The sequence below is a fragment of the Uloborus diversus genome, chromosome 1, assembly GCF_026930045.1.
Source record: "Uloborus diversus isolate 005 chromosome 1, Udiv.v.3.1, whole genome shotgun sequence".
Taxonomy (NCBI): Eukaryota; Metazoa; Arthropoda; class Arachnida; order Araneae; family Uloboridae; genus Uloborus; species Uloborus diversus.
In genome coordinates this window covers 6,864,960-6,884,004 of record NC_072731.1, presented here as the reverse complement: position 1 = coordinate 6,884,004, position 19,045 = coordinate 6,864,960, and the positions used below count along the sequence as shown (strand labels likewise).

Genomic DNA, 19,045 nt, shown 5'->3' with positions numbered 1-19,045 from the left:
CAGATGTTTTACAAAGCGAAATGTCCAACAGTACCTCGTTTTCGAAGAAATTCATTTTTTCTCGAATTTTAAAAAATCGGAGAATGGACACATCAAAAAAGTAAAAACTAAAAGAAACAGACATGGTCTTGAAAAATACTCAGAAAAAAAAACGGATCCGAAAACTTTACAGGAATTTGTAAAACAAGCTCCAACTTTCCCCCGTAGGTTAACATTAGATCCGAATCTTTCAGACTCTCAGTGAAGAGCACCCTTAACGAACGCGGTTTCATTAATATTTTCTAGGCCTCAACGAGATTTTTTCTTTTGATGATTAAGCTAATGATAGAATGTTCCTTTTCAGAGACTGACACTATAAACCACAAGTTTCTGTGATTTAATGATCTTGAAAAAATCAACACAAGAAGGATGATAGACTTAAGTAGTTTATTAAATGCAAAATTTATAAAAGAATGAGAAGTTTAATCTTTTCAACCGAGAATGAAAATCAGCGAACCCAACATGATGAATTTAGCTGCTTAAGGAAAAAGATTTGTAATTCAAGCAGGTAAAGGCCTGTTGCTTAATACTCCTCTTCTCCTTCCTCTTCTGCACCATCGGTGGAATCGATTCCAACTTCCTCGTAGTCCTTCTCCAATGCTGCTAAATCTTCTCTGGCTTCGGAGAACTCCCCTTCCTCCATACCTTCTCCAACATACCAATGGACGAAGGCCCTCTTGGCGTACATCAAGTCGAACTTGTGATCTAGACGGGCCCAAGCCTCGGCGATGGCTGTCGTGTTGGACAGCATGCAGACGGCTCGTTGCACTTTCGCCAAATCGCCACCAGGCACGACAGTTGGCGGCTGGTAATTGATGCCAACCTGAAAGGAGAAGAATGCATTCATTAGACCAGGGCTTCCCAAACTGTGGCCACAAGTCTTGGGGAAAAACACGTGAAATAACATTTTAATAATGCTCTTATGTTTGAAAACCAAAGTTTTCACCTTCGATGTATAGAATAATCCTTTAAACATCCCAACATCTCGACATACAAAGCTGTTATATCATGCAGCCACCACATTGCGAGTTCCCAGTACACGTTGGAAACATGTTTGTAAGACTTTCATTCAGGAAAAGTGTTTCGAAATTGCTCCGTTAAAAAGAAAGTCTTCTTTCCTTTAACTACCAATCTCTTCCTTTAACTATCAATTAGTAGAATGTCTCAACATGATACTACTAGAAATTTTGTTCAAGGAATCGCTGTCGGCTGATGTTAAGAATGCCGGAAAAAAGGATTGTGATAAGGGAAGGGAGAGGGTATCAAGAAGGACATCACATATTTTTATAATAATATACTCATAAAAAAACGCGTGACATATAACAAGGAGAAGAGAGGGGCTAAGGTGAAGTGTGACATGAGGGTGGTTCAAAAAAACTTTTTTTCAGCTAGAGTTCAAGACGCCCCCTATTTTCTAGACCTATTAATAGTATTATGCTGTAAAAGATTTAGCTTCTTGCTCAAATTTTAAGAGGGTGCTCAATGACCCCTTATTTTAATATTAGCCGTAGCATAGAAAATGCTACAAATTTAGAAACATTTGATTTCCCCAGGTGTTTTTTTCTAAATAATTATTTTACTGCAATGTATATGCACATAGCATTGTTTTTTCAGTTCAATGCAGTGGTTGGAAGTAGCGCGCTACAAGTAGCGACGCTACTGTAGTAGCTATATTTTTGAGTAGTTTGTAGTGTAGCGCACTACTTTTTAAAAAATGTAGTGTAGTGAGTAGTTAACTATAAAAAATAGTAGTTTGTAGCGAATTCTGGAAACTACTTTTAAATAAACTGAAAAAAAAAAAGGTTCAAACGAATTTGATTGGTTCAAATTTTACACAAGTATATCAGCGGATGCAATGAGAAATAAGACTCATAAAAATACGAGCTGACCTCAGGCATTTCATTTTGACGCCATACGTCCTATCTGTTTGACGCCTTTAGTTTTTTTGCTGTTGTAATTTTCATATTTCACCAATATTCATATTGCAAAATGCACTTATTTCCGCGAAAATAAAGATATCGGTGAGTTCGCGAGTTGAAAATTTGGTGAATTTTATATAAACTGACCGAAGATTAAAAAACAAAAATATTTTAGCGAGGCTTAAATTTTTGACAGTATTCATCAAATAAAGAGAAGCTACTGAAAATGTAATAGAAAAGGATGAAATTGAACTGTTCTGGAGGACTTACAGTAAATACGAGCATTACAGTGTGTGAGAGTATGATAACGGACATTTTTCTTAATGTCTTCTGATGAGCTAATTTATCAATATTTTTTGTTCTATTCTCTTACGGTGTGTGTGTGTATCAGGATCCCCCCCCCCCCAAAAAAAAAAATCGAAAGTTGATTTTTCAAGTCGCACACTCTCTTATATTTTATCCTTTTACATCCAAAAAAATCATATAATTTGAACAACGGCAGCAAGTGCCGATTATGTCTGAAAGTGTGAATCAGCACTTGTGTAATGCTAGGCCAAATTGAAATAAAATGTTTTTTTAGAAACTCAAAATTTCTGTTGATAAAACGTTGCTACTATACCCACATATGCACCACAAAAACATTTATTCAAATTAAAAACCATTTAGATATCCCACACGTGCCTAACATTTATAATTTTCTTCAAAAAATTAAGTTTTTGATACATATTTTCAGAAATGTAAGATTTTACGAAATTATCAAGCTAAAAAATATAAACAGTAAAGTAGAAAAGTAGGTAATTAGCGTTAAATAGAAATGTTTGTTTTCCTGCAATTTTTAAGTCTCCCATATAGTACTCAAAGATCTGGCTCTTTTCCAGGTTGAGTTAAATTTTTCATTTAAAATATATTATTTTTTATTATTCGTTTGCAATTGTTGATCTGTAAATGTGTTCGTTATTAATTTTTGAACTTGATATTCTATTTAAATTTATATGTAATTTTTTAAAAGATAATTGAAAAAAAAAATCAATTTTTTAAATAAAATTATAAATTTTAGGTCAAGTGTGGCATATCTAAATGTTTCTTAATTTGAATAAATGTTCTTGTGGTACATGTGGGGTGTTGGGTACAGGAGCAACGTTTCCCAGCAAAAATTTCAAGTTTCTAAAAAACTTTTTTTTTTTTTTTTTTTTGCGATTTGGCCTAACATACAAATACTCTTTTACACTTTCAGGTGCAAGTAGGTACGGGTTGCCCTTGTGCAAATTATGTGAAACTTTTTTTCACGATTGTTTTGACACAAGAGGAAAAATACAAGAGTGTATGCGACTTGAAAAATTGACTTTCATTTTTTGAGGAACAACCTAATGTGTATGCTTTTTATTTGCTTATTTCTTGGAAAGTAGCGAAGTAGCGCCTACATTTCAAAAATAGTTTGTAGTTACTACATTTTGAAAAAAGTAGTTGTAGCTGTAGTTAACTACATTTGTAACAAAGTAGTTGTAGTTGTAGTTCGCTACAAAAAAAAATGTAGTTTTTCCAACCACTGGTTCAATGTATTTTTTCAACCCCCTCCCCATACTTATAAAGTTGGGGGGGGGGGTTGAGCCCCCTCTTTCAGTTGAAATAGAAAGCTAAAATTCTTCCAGTATATTACTATCCACAAGCCTGAAAATATTGAGGGGTGTCCTGTTATTTAGGAGAAACTTTTTTTTACATGTATTTTTGAACCACTCTATGTGACACTTTGACAAATGAGGGAGGGGGCCTTCATTTATGGACAGCCCCCCAGAATTTTTTTAAGGGGTCCGCTGGCTATAAAGTTTGGGAAGCCCTGCATTAGACAAATGTTTGAGAAATTTTATTTCACCCCTGTTTTGAAGTTACGTCACGTGACTTCAAAAGTTTTCAAAATCCCAATTTTCAGTTAAGAAGGTTGGGTTGTCAAACTGAGCCAGTTGGAAACAGACATCAGGCTGTAATATCACTAAATCAATTGGCGAAACCGCCTAAAAAAAATAACAAAAGTAGGTCATACAAATTTACATGAGGAAAGTCGCTATAAGTATAAAACGTTTATCACTTGAGATCTCTTGCAACTATCTGGTCGTCTTTAAACCGAAACCGCCAGTTTTCTCTTGAACGTAACATGTTCGCGAGTGCTTCAATGACTATAATTTGGACGCGAGATATTGGTATGAGTATTAAATCTTTCAAAGGATATCAGTTAGGCAGAAGTTACCACCCCCTAAGAGCAAGGGCGCACCTCCCTCCCAATATCACCCCCCCCCCCAAAAAAAGCAAGATCTCCCCCAAAAAATGAGAAAAATACCCGTCAACCCCCCCCCCCCTCTAAAAACTTCAATAGCGCAGTCTGCGCCATGACCCCACCTAGATGAGCACCCCTGAGTAAGGAATGAAACAGATAAAATGAAAAAAATACCCGTCAATAACTCCCCCCCCCTAAAAACTTTAATGGCGCAGTCTGCGCCATGACCCCACCTAGATGAGCACCCCTGAGTAAGGAATGAAACAGATAACTCGTAAGAAAAACCAAAAGGTCCTCATATCGTTGTCAAAATAGTCTAAACCAGCGAAGGTCAAATCATGTTAGTTCAAAAATTGAAGTAATCATCACAGACTTTTTTTTTTTTTGGAAATATGACTATATGACTACGGCTGAGAGTTTTGTCATAAGAGAGCTTCAGATATGAAGGTTTTGGCAACATTCGATATTTGACAAGCTTCTGACACCGAATAAAATTCTTGTATATTTTGTTGCAAGTAAAATATTTTTTCCCTTAACAAGTGATACTAGAGCGTAGAAGTTATGCGTGGGTCAAATTTCAGTTTATTTAGAATTTTTCTTCCTGAACTTCCAGTGTTCATCGGTTAAAGAAAGCTGAAGTCCTGGGATAGCATCGGTATGGTTTAAATCCTGAGTGTCGTGAGTGTCACTCTTTAATAAATGCAAATTAAAGCTTACAGCTAAAGTCGACTGAATCACTGTTCTGATAGCCTGCAGTTCCATTACGATATCTGACCTCTAATTTTGGTAACATACAATATCACTCAGGTTGTGGTGGAGCAATGATCCAAATACAATAAGTGTTATAAGCAATCAATAAACACGAAATAAGACTCATAGCAGTTAACTTTTCACTTACTTTGAAACCAGTCGGACACCAATCCACGAACTGAATGGAACGCTTGGTTTTGATGGCGGCAATAGCAGCATTAACGTCCTTCGGTACAACGTCCCCTCGATACAAGAGGCAGCAAGCCATGTACTTTCCATGCCTCGGGTCACATTTCACCATCTGGTTAGCCGGCTCGAAGCAAGCGTTTGTAATCTCTGCAACCGTCAGCTGTTCGTGGTATGCCTTCTCGGCGGATATCACGGGGGCATATGTCACCAGAGGGAAATGGATCCTGGGATAGGGCACGAGGTTGGTCTGGAATTCTGTGAGATCGACGTTGAGGGCACCATCGAACCGTAGAGATGCTGTGATTGAAGACACGATCTGGCCGATCAGTCTGTTCAGGTTGGTGTAAGTGGGGCGTTCAATGTCTAGATTCCTTCTGCAGATGTCATAAATGGCTTCGTTGTCTACCATGAAAGCGCAGTCTGAATGTTCAAGAGTTGTGTGGGTGGTTAGGATAGAGTTGTAAGGTTCCACAACGGCTGTTGAAACCTGTTAAGAAAAAAATAAACGGACTATATATTCCACATGATATTCTTTGTTCAAACAAGATACTAAGTTAAATGAAAAATTCTCAAATAAGCTTAATGCTACATTATGATTAAAACGAAAAAATAACATAAATGAAGCACAAAGACTGAAGAAAATACATCATGTAGCTATTTCAAGGCTACAGTGTAGCCTCTTCATCAGTGCAAAAAGCTGACCAACATAACCAGAAAGTCGCATGAGAACTAACAGCAACAACGTGGACACCGGTATTTATACCAAAGAGGGCCAACCAGTAGGAATTCAGGATACAAGACAATTCCTGAATTTCTATTGGTTGATCCTCTGGTGCACCCCTCACCGCTTCCTGTGACACCCAGTTTGAAAACACCTGATCTAACGTTTTATAACTATTATTATCACTGTCATTATTTAGTTATTCATTTTTTTAAATCCATTTATTTATTTATTTTTTGTAGCTAAAATTTGGGAAATTACTTGTGAGCAAACAAACTACCTTTATTAAAATTTTTTCCAGATTATTATTTTTTTTTTTTGGGGGGTAGTAGTAATAGATTGTACTCTTGGACCATTGACATCTTTATCGCGATAACCGATAAGTACTAATTATGATACGGTTTAATTTTATGTAAGTTTCCGGATATTTAGATCCTCCTCTGCTCGAAATGAAACAAAAAGGGTAATGTTTTTTTTTCTTTGCATACAAACACGAAATTCTTAGCTCTGAAATGAACGAAGAGTCCTCGTTGTTTTCGAGAAATATCGAGTCATGGCTTGGATACAAGGTTTAAGAAGAATCTCCTTATTCAAAAGTTTGAACATGATTTATTTGATCGGTCTCCTTGGTCATTTCTTCCCTTTATTATGTACTTTTTCGTTGTTGCAATGGCAAGCCCGTGTCCAGGATTTCAAATAGGGGGGGGGGGGATTCAAACTGTCTTCCTTTATAACTTAAATTGTCAAAGGAAAACTATCTAAGCGTATTAGATAGTTCATTTTAGTTCGATAAGTAGACCTTTTTTTTTCTTACAGTTTAACATTTTGAAAATGTGGAAAAAAAGTCATACAGATTCCTTTTATTCCACCTAATGCTAGTTGCTTTTTTTTTTCTTTTCCATCAAATAATATTAAACAAGAATTTAATGAAAATAGAAATTTTGTACCACCAAACAATTGATGTTTCGCATAGAAACATTCTTCTTATAGGTAAAACGATAAATTCATTTGGAAAATCATTTAACGATTCATTGTTTTGTTTTTTCAGTGGGAGGGGTTTAACCTCCAAACCCTCCCCTTGGACACCGCTCTGGCAATGAGTTGTAAATTAAATGACGTCGTCATTACGTCGTTAACTCTGCGTAGAGCCGCTACATATGGCAATCTATATATAAGGGCTTTAACTCTGCGAGTGGTGAGTAAACCTTGATAGAACGTTTTCAAGAAGACGGTACAAAGTTAAGCACTTCGTGGGGGGCTTAGGTCAAACCAAACTTGGAAAGTTACATAAGTGAGAAAGTAAGGTGCAGTGTCTTTTCATGTACTTGTGACAAAATCACTCGCCGAGTCAACGTTTAGAGCATCTTATTTTTACTTCCTTTTACAAAGAAGGAAGTATTGTATTCGCGAAAAAATTTTCACTTAAAAATCGGCCTTAATTTCCATTTTGCTCACCCCCGAATGAATGTTGAATTTATTTTTCAACCCGACCACACGTGGATATATGCCTGGTAACGTACAGATACCCGAAATATCCATTTTGACGATCCCCGAGTTAATTACAACGAGTTTTCTCGTGACGTCTGTATATACGTATGTATGTGTGACTGTGTGTATGTGTGTCGCATAACCCAAAAACGGAATGTCCTAGAAAGTTAAAATTTGGTACTTAGACTCCTAGTGGGGTCTAGTTGTGCATCTCCCTTTTTGGTTGCATTCGAGTGTTTCGAAAGGGGTCTTTTGCCCCTTTTTGAGGGAAAATCATTGTTAATTTCGATGTAAACTCAAGTGGTGTTATAATTTGTCGGACACTTGGCGATACATGGCCAGTCTTTTAGTCGCCAAGTTTTATCGCCAACTTGGCGGAAAATTTGGCGATTTTTTTTATTTTTAAGCTTGGTTTTAATTTGGCCACTGTTGGTGATATTTAGAGAGTAAACTATTGAATCACATTAAAATTGCCAGTAATGGGGAAATGACATTAAATTGGAGTAAAAGGAAGTCATGTGATGCACACATCAGCTCGTTTCTTACTGTAGTACTATATAGATTTTGTGTTTCACACAGATATATGACTAAGAAATAGTAACGAATCCGAACCTGGGGCGCTGGATAGATGGCAAATTCCAGCTTAGATTTCTTGCCATAATCCACGGACAACCGTTCCATGAGCAAGGACGTGAATCCGGAACCAGTTCCGCCCCCGAAACTGTGGAAAATGAGGAACCCTTGCAGTCCCGTGCACTGATCCGCCAGCTTGCGGATCCGGTCCAAGACAAGATCCACGATCTCCTTACCAATAGTGTAGTGTCCTCTGGCATAATTGTTGGCCGCATCTTCCTTGCCCGTGATCAGCTGCTCAGGATGAAACAGCTGCCTGTTGCACACAAGGGAAAAAATATTTTTATAATCAATTAGAAGGAAGGTAGCCTTTAGGTCTTATGCACATGAACAAACACAATTTTGTTTGTCACACATTTGCTTTGATAACTGCATACATCTTTTTCGGATAAATAGGGTACCGTAAACTAGGGCTACTTGGAGCCGAAATTTCATACTTTTATCGAGTTTTACACTGAATGCTTTGTTAAACCCATAACGGATACTGATAACCTTGTTTTTACCACTTTTCAGACGTTCAGCTACCACCTAAAGCCTTTTTTAGACAACAATTTAAACTCTTTATATATATTTTTTCTATTTTTAAAAGTTGGGTTCAAGTAGCCCCGCGCTGGGGCTATTAGAACCCACTCAGCAAATCCATTAGAAAAAGCTGTAAAACAGGTGGTGGTATCAAGAAGGACCAATGATTTTGAAAAATAAACTCAAAACGTATATTCTAGTGAGCAAACTATTTGTATCAATTGCAAATTACTTATATAAATTAATATAAAATCAACGTATACATAAAAACATATTTTTAGGCAAACATATTTTTAGGCAAACATAATTTCTCAAACAGAAACATAATCTAACTACAGCTAAATACCAATTGAAATGCTCGTTATTTAAACATTAGAAAGAAAGAAACCCCCTCAATTTACGATGCTTACCTGTAAGTACCGGTACGGACTTCATCAACCACGGTGGGTTCCAAGTCCACATATACGGCCCGCGGGACGTGTTTTCCTGCTCCTGTTTCGCTGAAGAATGTGTTGAAGGAATCGTCCCCGCCGCCGATGGTCTTGTCGCTAGGCATCTGCCCATCCGGTTGAATCCCATGCTCCAGGCAGTACAGCTCCCAGCATGCATTGCCAATCTGTACGCCAGCTTGCCCCACATGGATACTGATGCATTCACGCATGTTGAAGGCTAAGTACGAACATAAAAGAACACATACAATGAGGAATGGAGCGGTTCAAAGCAAGCACTAGCATCAAAATTTGCCGGAAACAATCGTATAGCAGTGCCAAACCAGGGAGCGTGCCCAGAAACTTTGGGTCACGAATGACCTTGACGGCCCCACTCCGTATTGTTTACCCCTATATTTTACCCCACATTTTAAAAATATCGAGCCACCTTCAGGCTCAGGCCCGGGTCAACAGATATCTCTCCCACCATGCACGCCCCTGCGTATAACAAAGCTAAAACGAGTTTCTTATTTTAATTTTGTGTGCAGTTATTCGGTTCCTCACCTTTTCTGGTTCAGTAACACATCATTTAGCCTAACCAGTTAGCATTAAATCACAATTCCCGAAAAAATGTCAATATTTCCAATTTCATAATATTTCTATGAGGAGGGTCACCTTGTTGAAACAATGACTAACTTAACAACTAGTTACCATTATTATGTTTGATTCAACAGTCGTTTATGGGTTCTAGTCCATTTAATAGCATTTCCTAGAGACCTTTTTCTTTCCAGTCGTGAGTTTCCAACAGTTGCGCAGCTAGAACGAAAATTCGGAGGGATATATGGTTAGTTTTATATAGCAGGGCTTGATAATCGCACAGGCCTAGTAGGCCTGGGCCTGGGGCCCCCTCTTCCTAAGGGGCCTTAAATTACTTAAAGAATTATGTATAGCATTACAACTATACAAAAAATACACACATTTTTAAAATAATAGCCTTCAGGGGGGCCTCAAAATTATTGCCGGCCTTGGGCCCCACTTTTTTGTTATATAGTCCTATTTTGCGATCAAAAAAGGAAAATATCTGCTATTTGGGGGAGGACACGTTCCCAAACCCCCCTGACTACACCCGTGGTCTCCAATTTCTTTCATTTTTTAGGAGCCTGAAGTCTTCATACAGAGAGCCCGCCATTTTTTTTCTTTGAAAACTTTTATTACTGACTAGTAGTGTGGAGTGAAAAAAGTCAAAATCTGATAAACGTTAAGTAATAGTGCACAAAAGTTACCTTTTATAGAAATATTTGAGGAGATTACTTTCAAAACGGATTATATCTAGTTTTATATATTTTTTTTTGGCAAAACGGAAAAAACGTTTTACGCACGAACACTAAGTGTTAGAATTTCAAATTTTTCACAATGTTTTGGTAGAATAACAAGTGACTATTGGCGTAAGTCTAGGAATTTTTCTCAATTTTATCTTACCTAAATTGCCAATTTTATTTTGGATATATTACCTATTGGTGTAAAACAGTGAATATCATCTTTTTGAAAAAAAAAAAAAAAGAAACTTCAGAAATAAACATTGAAACTGAAACAAAATATTCAACATTTTTTTTTTACTCTACTTTATTCCTTCCTATTTGCTTTATTCTGTTTGGTGAACATTTCGAAAAAAAAAAAGACCTTCGATCCAATTAAGTATGAACAATGAAACAACGCAAGCCGATTCAAATAACAACGTTGTGGTATTAATAGATCACAATTAATCGCAATTTAATCATTAATTAATCACAATTTAATAATAATCTGAATTATTTAATATTAATTTAGTAATCCCAATTTGAGGTAGCGCTTGCCTTTCTGATAACCGACTTGCACCTTAGACCATTGAGAGACCAATGTTCTAAGCAGTAGCGTAAAACTAGGAGTTGGTAGGAATGGCTCTCGCCAGGGGCGCGGCAGTCAGGGGGGCGGCATTTCAACTGATTAAAAAAAATAAAAAAAAGACTTTTTTTTATCATAGAATTTGAAAAATGTTGAAAAAAGAAAAAAAAAGCAAGAAAAAGAGCTGGAGAGACACATACATAACATCTACTGAGATGGAACATTGGGCATCATTAAAAACAATTCTAGAAAAGAAAATAAGAAAAAAAAATACAATGCTGCCTCACATTTGTCGAATCAACTAATCAAAATGTTCCAAAAAAAAAAAAACCTTTTTTTTTTGGAGGTCACAATGACCTCCGGTGATTTTCCATGTGGGCGACCCTGGGGGGGGCGCAATTTCTTTAGTTCGCCTGGGGGGCTAGACACCATAGTTACGCCATTTGTTCTAAGACAGCGGTTCCCAAACTTTTTAGGCCACTGAACCCTTAGTGCTTTGCTTTTACCTCAAGGAACCCCATCGTTGTTTATGACTTAGAGAAAAATGTTAACGATCTGGGAGTCGAATGATAACGATGAAAAATCATTCGAATGCTTTGTTCTACACATAGAAACTATTAATCACGAGAAAAATTTCGTATTTTAACAGATTAATGAATAAATGCGTTTGAGGGGTGCTGAACGTTGAACATGTTTTGACCATTTTTGGAAACTTCTATCTATCAATCTGTTCCTGTTCACTGATTATGACTGGGCACGTTAAATATGTCGTGATCATGAAGTCCTCCAAGTGAATCAATACCTCTGGTGGTGATGAGTCAGGAGTTGTTCGGCTTCTGATGAGGTTCTAACTTTCGGAATGTTGATTGATAGTGCTTCCATCTATTGTGTGACGTCTGAGCCTATTCGGACTTCCACCTTAACTAGATAAAATGGAAGCCCTCCTTTTCACTGCCTCAAATGGAATAGCAGTCGCTACTCGAGTTCGGATATTCGAGTGGTATTAGAAGCAAAAACATCGATCTGTTTGAGTTTTCATGTATTCGACGATTTATTGCGGGCGTTCTAATTCAAAACGTTTTGCATGGACTTGAACAAAACTTGGTATTCATGTGCACCCCCATGATTAGTTTTGGCACCAATCTCTTCTCAGTGGGTGGCCCACACGAATGATTTCCGCTATTTGTCTGACTGCTGTATTTGAATCAGTAATACAAAGATTCGCATGTGCTCATATGCACCACAATGGGACAGGAGCTGATAAAGGTTTGCCGCTGTTCCTTTCCAAGGGATGTCAGAGAAAAAAGATTGCTTTTTTCTAGAAAAATAATGCAAGATTTCAAACAAAAACTTAAGTACGAGAGAACTTCAACTGAAACATTTGTGGATTAGTTTTGAGTTGACTTTGGCATCGATTGATTGCTCAAGAAAGGGCTGCTAGTGCTTCGGGCATAGAGTGCTTTTATCGTCTTGTGTGACTGGTGTTCTCTTGCATGATTCTGCCCCAGTTCTAACAGAACTAGAACTGTAGCCACTAGTTTCTGAAATGCAACTAAAACAGTGCTGGTTATTTTAAGGGCATTTTAAACCTTTTTTAAATACTTCTTACTACTATTATATATGCGAAAGTTTGTCTGTATGGATGTATGGATGGATGTTTGTTACTCTTTCACGCAAAAACTACTGAACGGATTTTTATGAAACTTTACAATAATATAGCTTATGCATCAGAATAACACATAGGGTAGTTTTCGTCCCGTTATGGGGGGCAAAACCCCCTTAAGGGGGCAATAAAATACAATTTTCGTATAAATTCTCTAATATAGGGATGAAAAAATACTTGCACATATTTACATTATATGTCCATCGAAAGCTCTGATTTTTCTGCTGAAGATGGCACCTGTTCGAAATTTCTAAGTAGAATAAAAAACGAGTTATGAGCTTTTTAGTTCCATGTTCGAAGGCTTTCCTCAACTCAATACAGTATTTGGTGTATCATCTCAACTCCCTGTCGATAGCGGCAATTGTTGTATTGTTGGCTATCTTTGCTTTTCGTGACTGTTCAAGGCTTTTCTCAAGTCAAATCTTGAAGTAAGATTTTTGCACAAGATTGGCAAATAATACATGATTTGGCTGATCATTTTCCATTTAAACGGAGCTTTAATGTAATTAATGGTTTTTATTAATATTTATGTTGATTGAACACTTACTCATTATCTAATCAATCAGCAGATCGCCAAAATTTTTGCAGAAAGATTTCCGTAGCTGATGCATTTGGCAGTTTTTTTCAACGTCGCTGTTTTTGAAGCCGAAAACTACGTTATAATGTTTCTCAGCTTTCACCATGTAAACAAAATATCGCCAATCAAAGAATCTTTAAAAAACTTCTTTTACTGTGTTAAATAATCCAGCAACTAAATTAGGCAAATCCATAAACAGCACAAAAACATCCATTAATTTTCCTTTTTGCACAATGTCAAACAATCGCCAAATTTTACTACTTATTTTGGAAACATTTCGGATGAAACTCTTTAGCGCCATTTTATGGTGACCATAAGTATCTCAGCACCTGGCGATAATATCTCAACGAAAATTAATATCATATCGTTCTACAAAGTAAGGAAAGAAGGGGGGAGCATCATCGAAGGTATCCCAAAAACGATTCAAGCAAATTCGGTAAAATCGCACCAAGAGCCCACAATGATTGAAATTTCCCAAAATAACTAAAGCAAGTTATAAGGGGATTACGAGCGCGGCTATATTTTTTTTAAAACTGCGTACTTCAATAGCTATACAGAGAAGGTTTTAGACTCCATGTTAAAAAAAAGTATCAAGATTTTTTTAAACACGAGAAGATTAATTTCATGTTTTGGAAATTTGTATATGCTTAAATATAGTGCTTTCGTTTCTAAATCAATACCAATTTGTTCTTTATACTTATTGCTATTTTAGTTTTATGGGTAAGGAAGAAACTCGATTTTTAATCACGTCAAAAAGATGTGTTTTAAATTCTTTCACTTAAAACAGAAAACAAAAGCAAGTAACGATTTTTTCTCATAATTATTACTGACCCAGGCAACGCCGGGTATTTTTGCTAGTCATTATATATATCCTAAAACTCTCTGAATCCTTTAAAATAAACTAATTATTATAAATAAATTTATTTTTAACTAATCTTTACAAATGTATAGCATTATAGGGAACAGGCTTGGAGTCAATTACGAGGGAATGTAATCGATTACGATTATGATTACGGGCACAATAAAAGGGGGATTACAATTACGATTACGATTATAATCATCTGGCGAAACATAATTACGATTACAGCAACTATCCGATTATGTAGAAAATGTAATCGATTACGATTATAATATGCCGATTATGATTTTGATTACGATTACCGACTTATATCATATTGTATATATATCACCCATTTGCATCAACAGCGTGATAGTTGAAAATTATGATTTTTGATTTAATATTAAAGAGATAATTGCAACTACCGTGTAGTATTAACTTAAAGGTTATTTATTTTGTATTATTGTGCTGTTGCAGGGAAAAAGCAATATATGAAAGATTAAAAAAAATCTAGAAAATTCAAATTGCGTACATTACACAATGCCACAATGACTGTACAGGTATAGGCACACTCTTATTCAAATGGATTACACAGTGCACATTGTTTTTGACTCGGCTGTTCATTATTATTTTGCCATTGCAGTAGTTCTGCCTTAGCCCTGGCTAAAGGCAATGGCTTATTGCTAAACTGCTCAACATTTTATAGCTTATTATTTCTGAAAATTGTGTGGTATATTTCATCATTGTACTCTCAATTATTTAGTATATTATCAGTTAATTTAATGCGCAGCTATTCAAAAAAAAAAGAACCTCCTATGGATCTTTATGCAGAAAAACTGCAATGTAATAAAATACGCGGAAAGTGTAACTAAAAAATACGGAACTAAACAATTGAAATTTTTAAAAAAAAGGAATTAAATGCATTTAAGTGTAATTAATACTTCAAAGATGTCGGTTTTTTTTTTCTCTCTCTCATTCTTTGAGAAGTGAAAAAAATTCCAGCAATGCTAAACAATCGTTGAACTGGAGCACATGACGCAGAGGTGAAAAAATACTTGGGTAGTATTATTTTTAGCAAAAAGATACTTATGAGTGTTAGACCCCTACAACTTGAAACTTAACACTCATAAAAAAAAAAAAGATTGGACATAACATATTTTTGCTATGATTTCCACTTTTTTGTCATACAGCTTTTTTTTTTTGCATAAATGAGTATTTTATAATGATATTTATACATCACAGTTTTAATGCAACAGTGAAGTGCAATTTTTCCCACTTTAAAAATGTAGCTTAAAAGATAATTAATGTTCAAAATTTGTGTTAATTCCTTGATACAATAAAACGAAAACAAATTTTATAAAATCTGTCAATGCAAACTTTTTACTTTCATACATACTCATTAATTAGAGATAATATCAGTTGTAAACATATGAACATACATTTAAGATGAAACTATGCGAGGATCTTATTCACCAGGCTTTAAATTAGATGTCATGTAGCAAAAAATAAATGCAATACGTGTAGAGGCAAGAATACTTAAAGAATCACTGAAACACAAATGCGAATTCCGTTTTCGTTTGACAAAATCTTTTTTCAGTCATTCACTACTTTCTTATGAAAGTATAAAAAAAAACAAAAGCATTTTGTTGCGCAAAACTTAGTTGTACTTTGGATATCATTGTACTTTTCTGCTAAAATACGATTTTGAGGCGGCAATGTGCTTCGCTTGATTGCCTAACATTGACAGATGAAAGGGAAACTGATGAATGACCAATTTTAGGGATTTGGGAAGACGTTCCCAAAAAGCCAAGAAGTGCAAAAGCGCCCACAAGGTACTAATTTTACTAAACACTTTAAGATGGGGCTCGATTTATGACTCTTATTTGCAAACAGGGACGAGTGGGGATGAGCACTGAATAGTTGTTTAAAGAAAGAAATTGTTTTCAATGTTACTATTGCACTATATGTTATCTTTCCATACATGAATAAAAGGGAGGCTTAAATGTTTTCTCTTTTAGAAAGTCAAGATTACACGATTACAAGGGGAAATTACGGATTATTTTACTTAGATTACAGTTACGATTACGCATGAAAATCCTGATTATGATTTCGATTACGATTACGGCAGTATCCCGTCTTCAGATTACGATTATGATTACACAAAAACGTAATCGATTACTCAGATTATGACTACGTAATCGGCGATTACTCCAAGCCTGATAGGGAACTATACAGATTTCTTCTCCGATGGCCAAAATGACCCCGCCGTAATTCTAGGTAAACAAAAACTGCCGTTATAGTCGCATTGCGTTTTCTTCTTACTTGCAGGACTTCACTTAAAGAGATTAAAGTATTCTACTTTGTTTCCTTTTAGGCAGAGAATACAAAATATCAGCTTTCCTTTTGCTGTGCTGTCTCTCAAACTACTGTCTACTAAATTTTTAAATATGTTTTCAAGCAAAAATCGCGAAAAACGTTTCAGAGGTTTTTATTAAATACTTTCGTTAATTAATATCATCTGAAGATGCAAACTAGATAAGAACACTCTCAATCCACTCTCCTGTCGAACAAAATTTTTTTCCCCAAAATCGGTCCATCCGTTTAGGCGCTAGAGTGCCACAAACAGATACACAAACACGTCAAACTGATCGGGGGGTTAAATACAAATGACTGTATTTTGAACGTAATACGTGAACTTTCATAAAATGCTCTTTGAGAGTCCTAAAAATAGAGGCTAGGTAATCAAACACTTCCTGAATACATTTTGTAAAATCATTGTATATTGAAAACATTTTCTTATGTCACAACTTCTAGAAGAAAATGTTGGGAATTCCAAATAATATTATCAATTATTTGTTTATTTTGATATATTTGGCTTTAATTAAATCCCTATTTTCTTTTATCTTGCTGCAAAGTCACAAATGCTAATTTCAGTGTATGTAACGTATTTCCCGATCTTAGACACGTGCGTGTCTTACGTCATGAAATGATGAAGTTCCTTATCCATTTGATTGGCCGCCGTTCTAACATCGGGAAATGCGCATTTCTCATGCAAATGACTCTGGCTGAATATATATGTTACTTCTGTAGCTCAGTTGCTCTCTCTTTTTTAAGGCGCCGTATTTTAGTTTCATAGTCAGCCAAGTCGGCTGCTAGCCGTCATGCTCTCGATTAGGCATTTTATAACTGTAAACTTTATCTGCAAACCTTAAGTTTAAATAACTGAAACTTCGATTGCATAAATGATTCTTCATTTGTCATAATGCAAATTTACAAATAATGGTTTTGCCTGTTTTACTAAACTATCTATGCTTCGAGAGAACTTATTTTGCAATATCATATTTCATATGTAAATAGCTCGCCTAGGATACCACTGTATCATATCATCAAGGTACCAAGGAGGAAATAAAGTCATAATTTCAAATACAGGTATTGTTTTCTGAAAAGGGCTCCAGTTACACTCTGCAACTAAAGAATGCACTAGTCATCGGTGCGATAACTTCATTGATAAAACTTCATCGCACAATAGAAAAGATGCGGAAGATCACTTCTCTCCGTGTTCTTATTATAACTCGAAAGAGTTCGATTTAGATCGTTACTTCTTTCTCCTTGTTCTTGTGTCAATATTCGAAGTAATGAAATCCACTAACTTATTTACAAACAAATTGACAAAAGAAAAAAAAGCTTACCTTTGGAGGCAGATAAATTGAGCTGCGAATTAGAGAGAAGGTTTGCCGCGAGTGGTGCTACGAACCTCGCCCTAAACCTCGGAATGATGACTGCAGAAATTGTTCCGCCGCATCTTGAAGGCGGAGGGACCAATCAGAAGGCTCCCGCATTGCGCATGCCCAGTGGATGAGGCGACGGTGACTCATTTTGCGCTCTAAATTAAATATGAGACATGCACTGGAGTTGAGTTTCATGACAAAAGAAACATTAGACTGGAAAAACAAAACTCGGAGGTGAAATTTATATCGAAATTGTGTGCTTGGAAATGAAAATAAAAAACTAAACGATACTAAATGTTTTTTTTAACGGTATTTTTAAAATTTCTTCCTATATATTTTAAATATTACTCATTTATTTTCGCAAAATTAAATGAACTTGACTTTTGTTATTCGCCAGTATTGTTATCGAATATATCAATGGTAAAAATACCCAACCTCCAATGTTAGCTTTTTATTTATTATTATTAATTTCTTTTTTTTAAGTGATGTTATTTCACTTTTGCACCGGTTTTTTAACTATCTTATATCTTTTTTTTTCTATAAAAATTCATTGAGTTATGAGTTGTGGCATGATTGTACTGATAACTAGAAATGAAAATATTAAACAGTTTTAATACTTCCCTATAAACTTGCCGTTTTTGACATTGAAGGTTATGTATCTTCATCATCGATAAATAGATAATTTTCCAAATACCTGACATTTTCTAACCACAAATTGTTTTAAAATAAAATTGCTATAATTTGATTTTCCCAAAAATGTACACTGTTTCCTTAAGAGGAGTTTGATAAGAGAAAAAAAAAAAAAAAAAAAAACATGTTAAAGTGTAGCTTTGCTGTCCTGGTACAAGACAAAGCTACACTTTAACATGGCATTTTACTTACACAAAGCCTGTTACCATAGCCTAGAATCATATTTAAGGTTAAAAATGTTCCTTTTTTTAAATTCTTATCTCTTAATTAAATTACACATAAAAATAATAATTAAAAAAAAACCTTTTATGTAAAACAGAAATGCTACACATGAGAATGACAGAAAATGTGTTCAGTTTCGAGCTTCAAAGTTATAATAAGACCATCAGATAAATCAGAACCACAAAATACTCTAGAAATCCAACAAAATGGTGAAAATTAGTTGCTATACAGCAAATTTAAAGTTACTGCTTTTTAGCTGTAATACTTAAACTCACTCCTAGGCCTCTACGCTTACAGCAAAATTGCTCGAAAGGTTTAACATTAGCAAAAATTAAGCTTTCATCTGACTTTCTAGAACGATTTATAAAGTTCATGCTTTTTAACATCTAATATAAACCAATTATTTATAAATTTTAATAAATCAACAAGATATTTTTATTGCACTGAGAGGAAATGACCTGTTTGAGAAACCATAGTGTAAGGTTCCT

At 35.4% G+C, this 19,045-nt stretch overlaps 1 protein-coding gene across 1 annotated transcript; it reads right to left on the bottom strand.

The window, feature by feature from the left end:
• Nucleotides 1-409: 409 nt before the first annotated feature.
• LOC129227832 (tubulin alpha-1 chain) lies at nucleotides 410-17,711 on the bottom strand. The gene is made up of 5 exons (XM_054862449.1): nucleotides 17,607-17,711; nucleotides 8,941-9,199; nucleotides 7,988-8,264; nucleotides 5,126-5,653; nucleotides 410-862 (listed from the first exon to the last, which is right to left on the bottom strand). The coding sequence occupies exons 2-5, from the start codon at nucleotides 9,189-9,191 to the stop codon at nucleotides 563-565; spliced, it is 1,356 nt and encodes a 451-aa protein (XP_054718424.1). The 5' UTR covers nucleotides 9,192-9,199; nucleotides 17,607-17,711; the 3' UTR covers nucleotides 410-562.
• Between the last annotated feature and the right edge of the window lie 1,334 nt (nucleotides 17,712-19,045).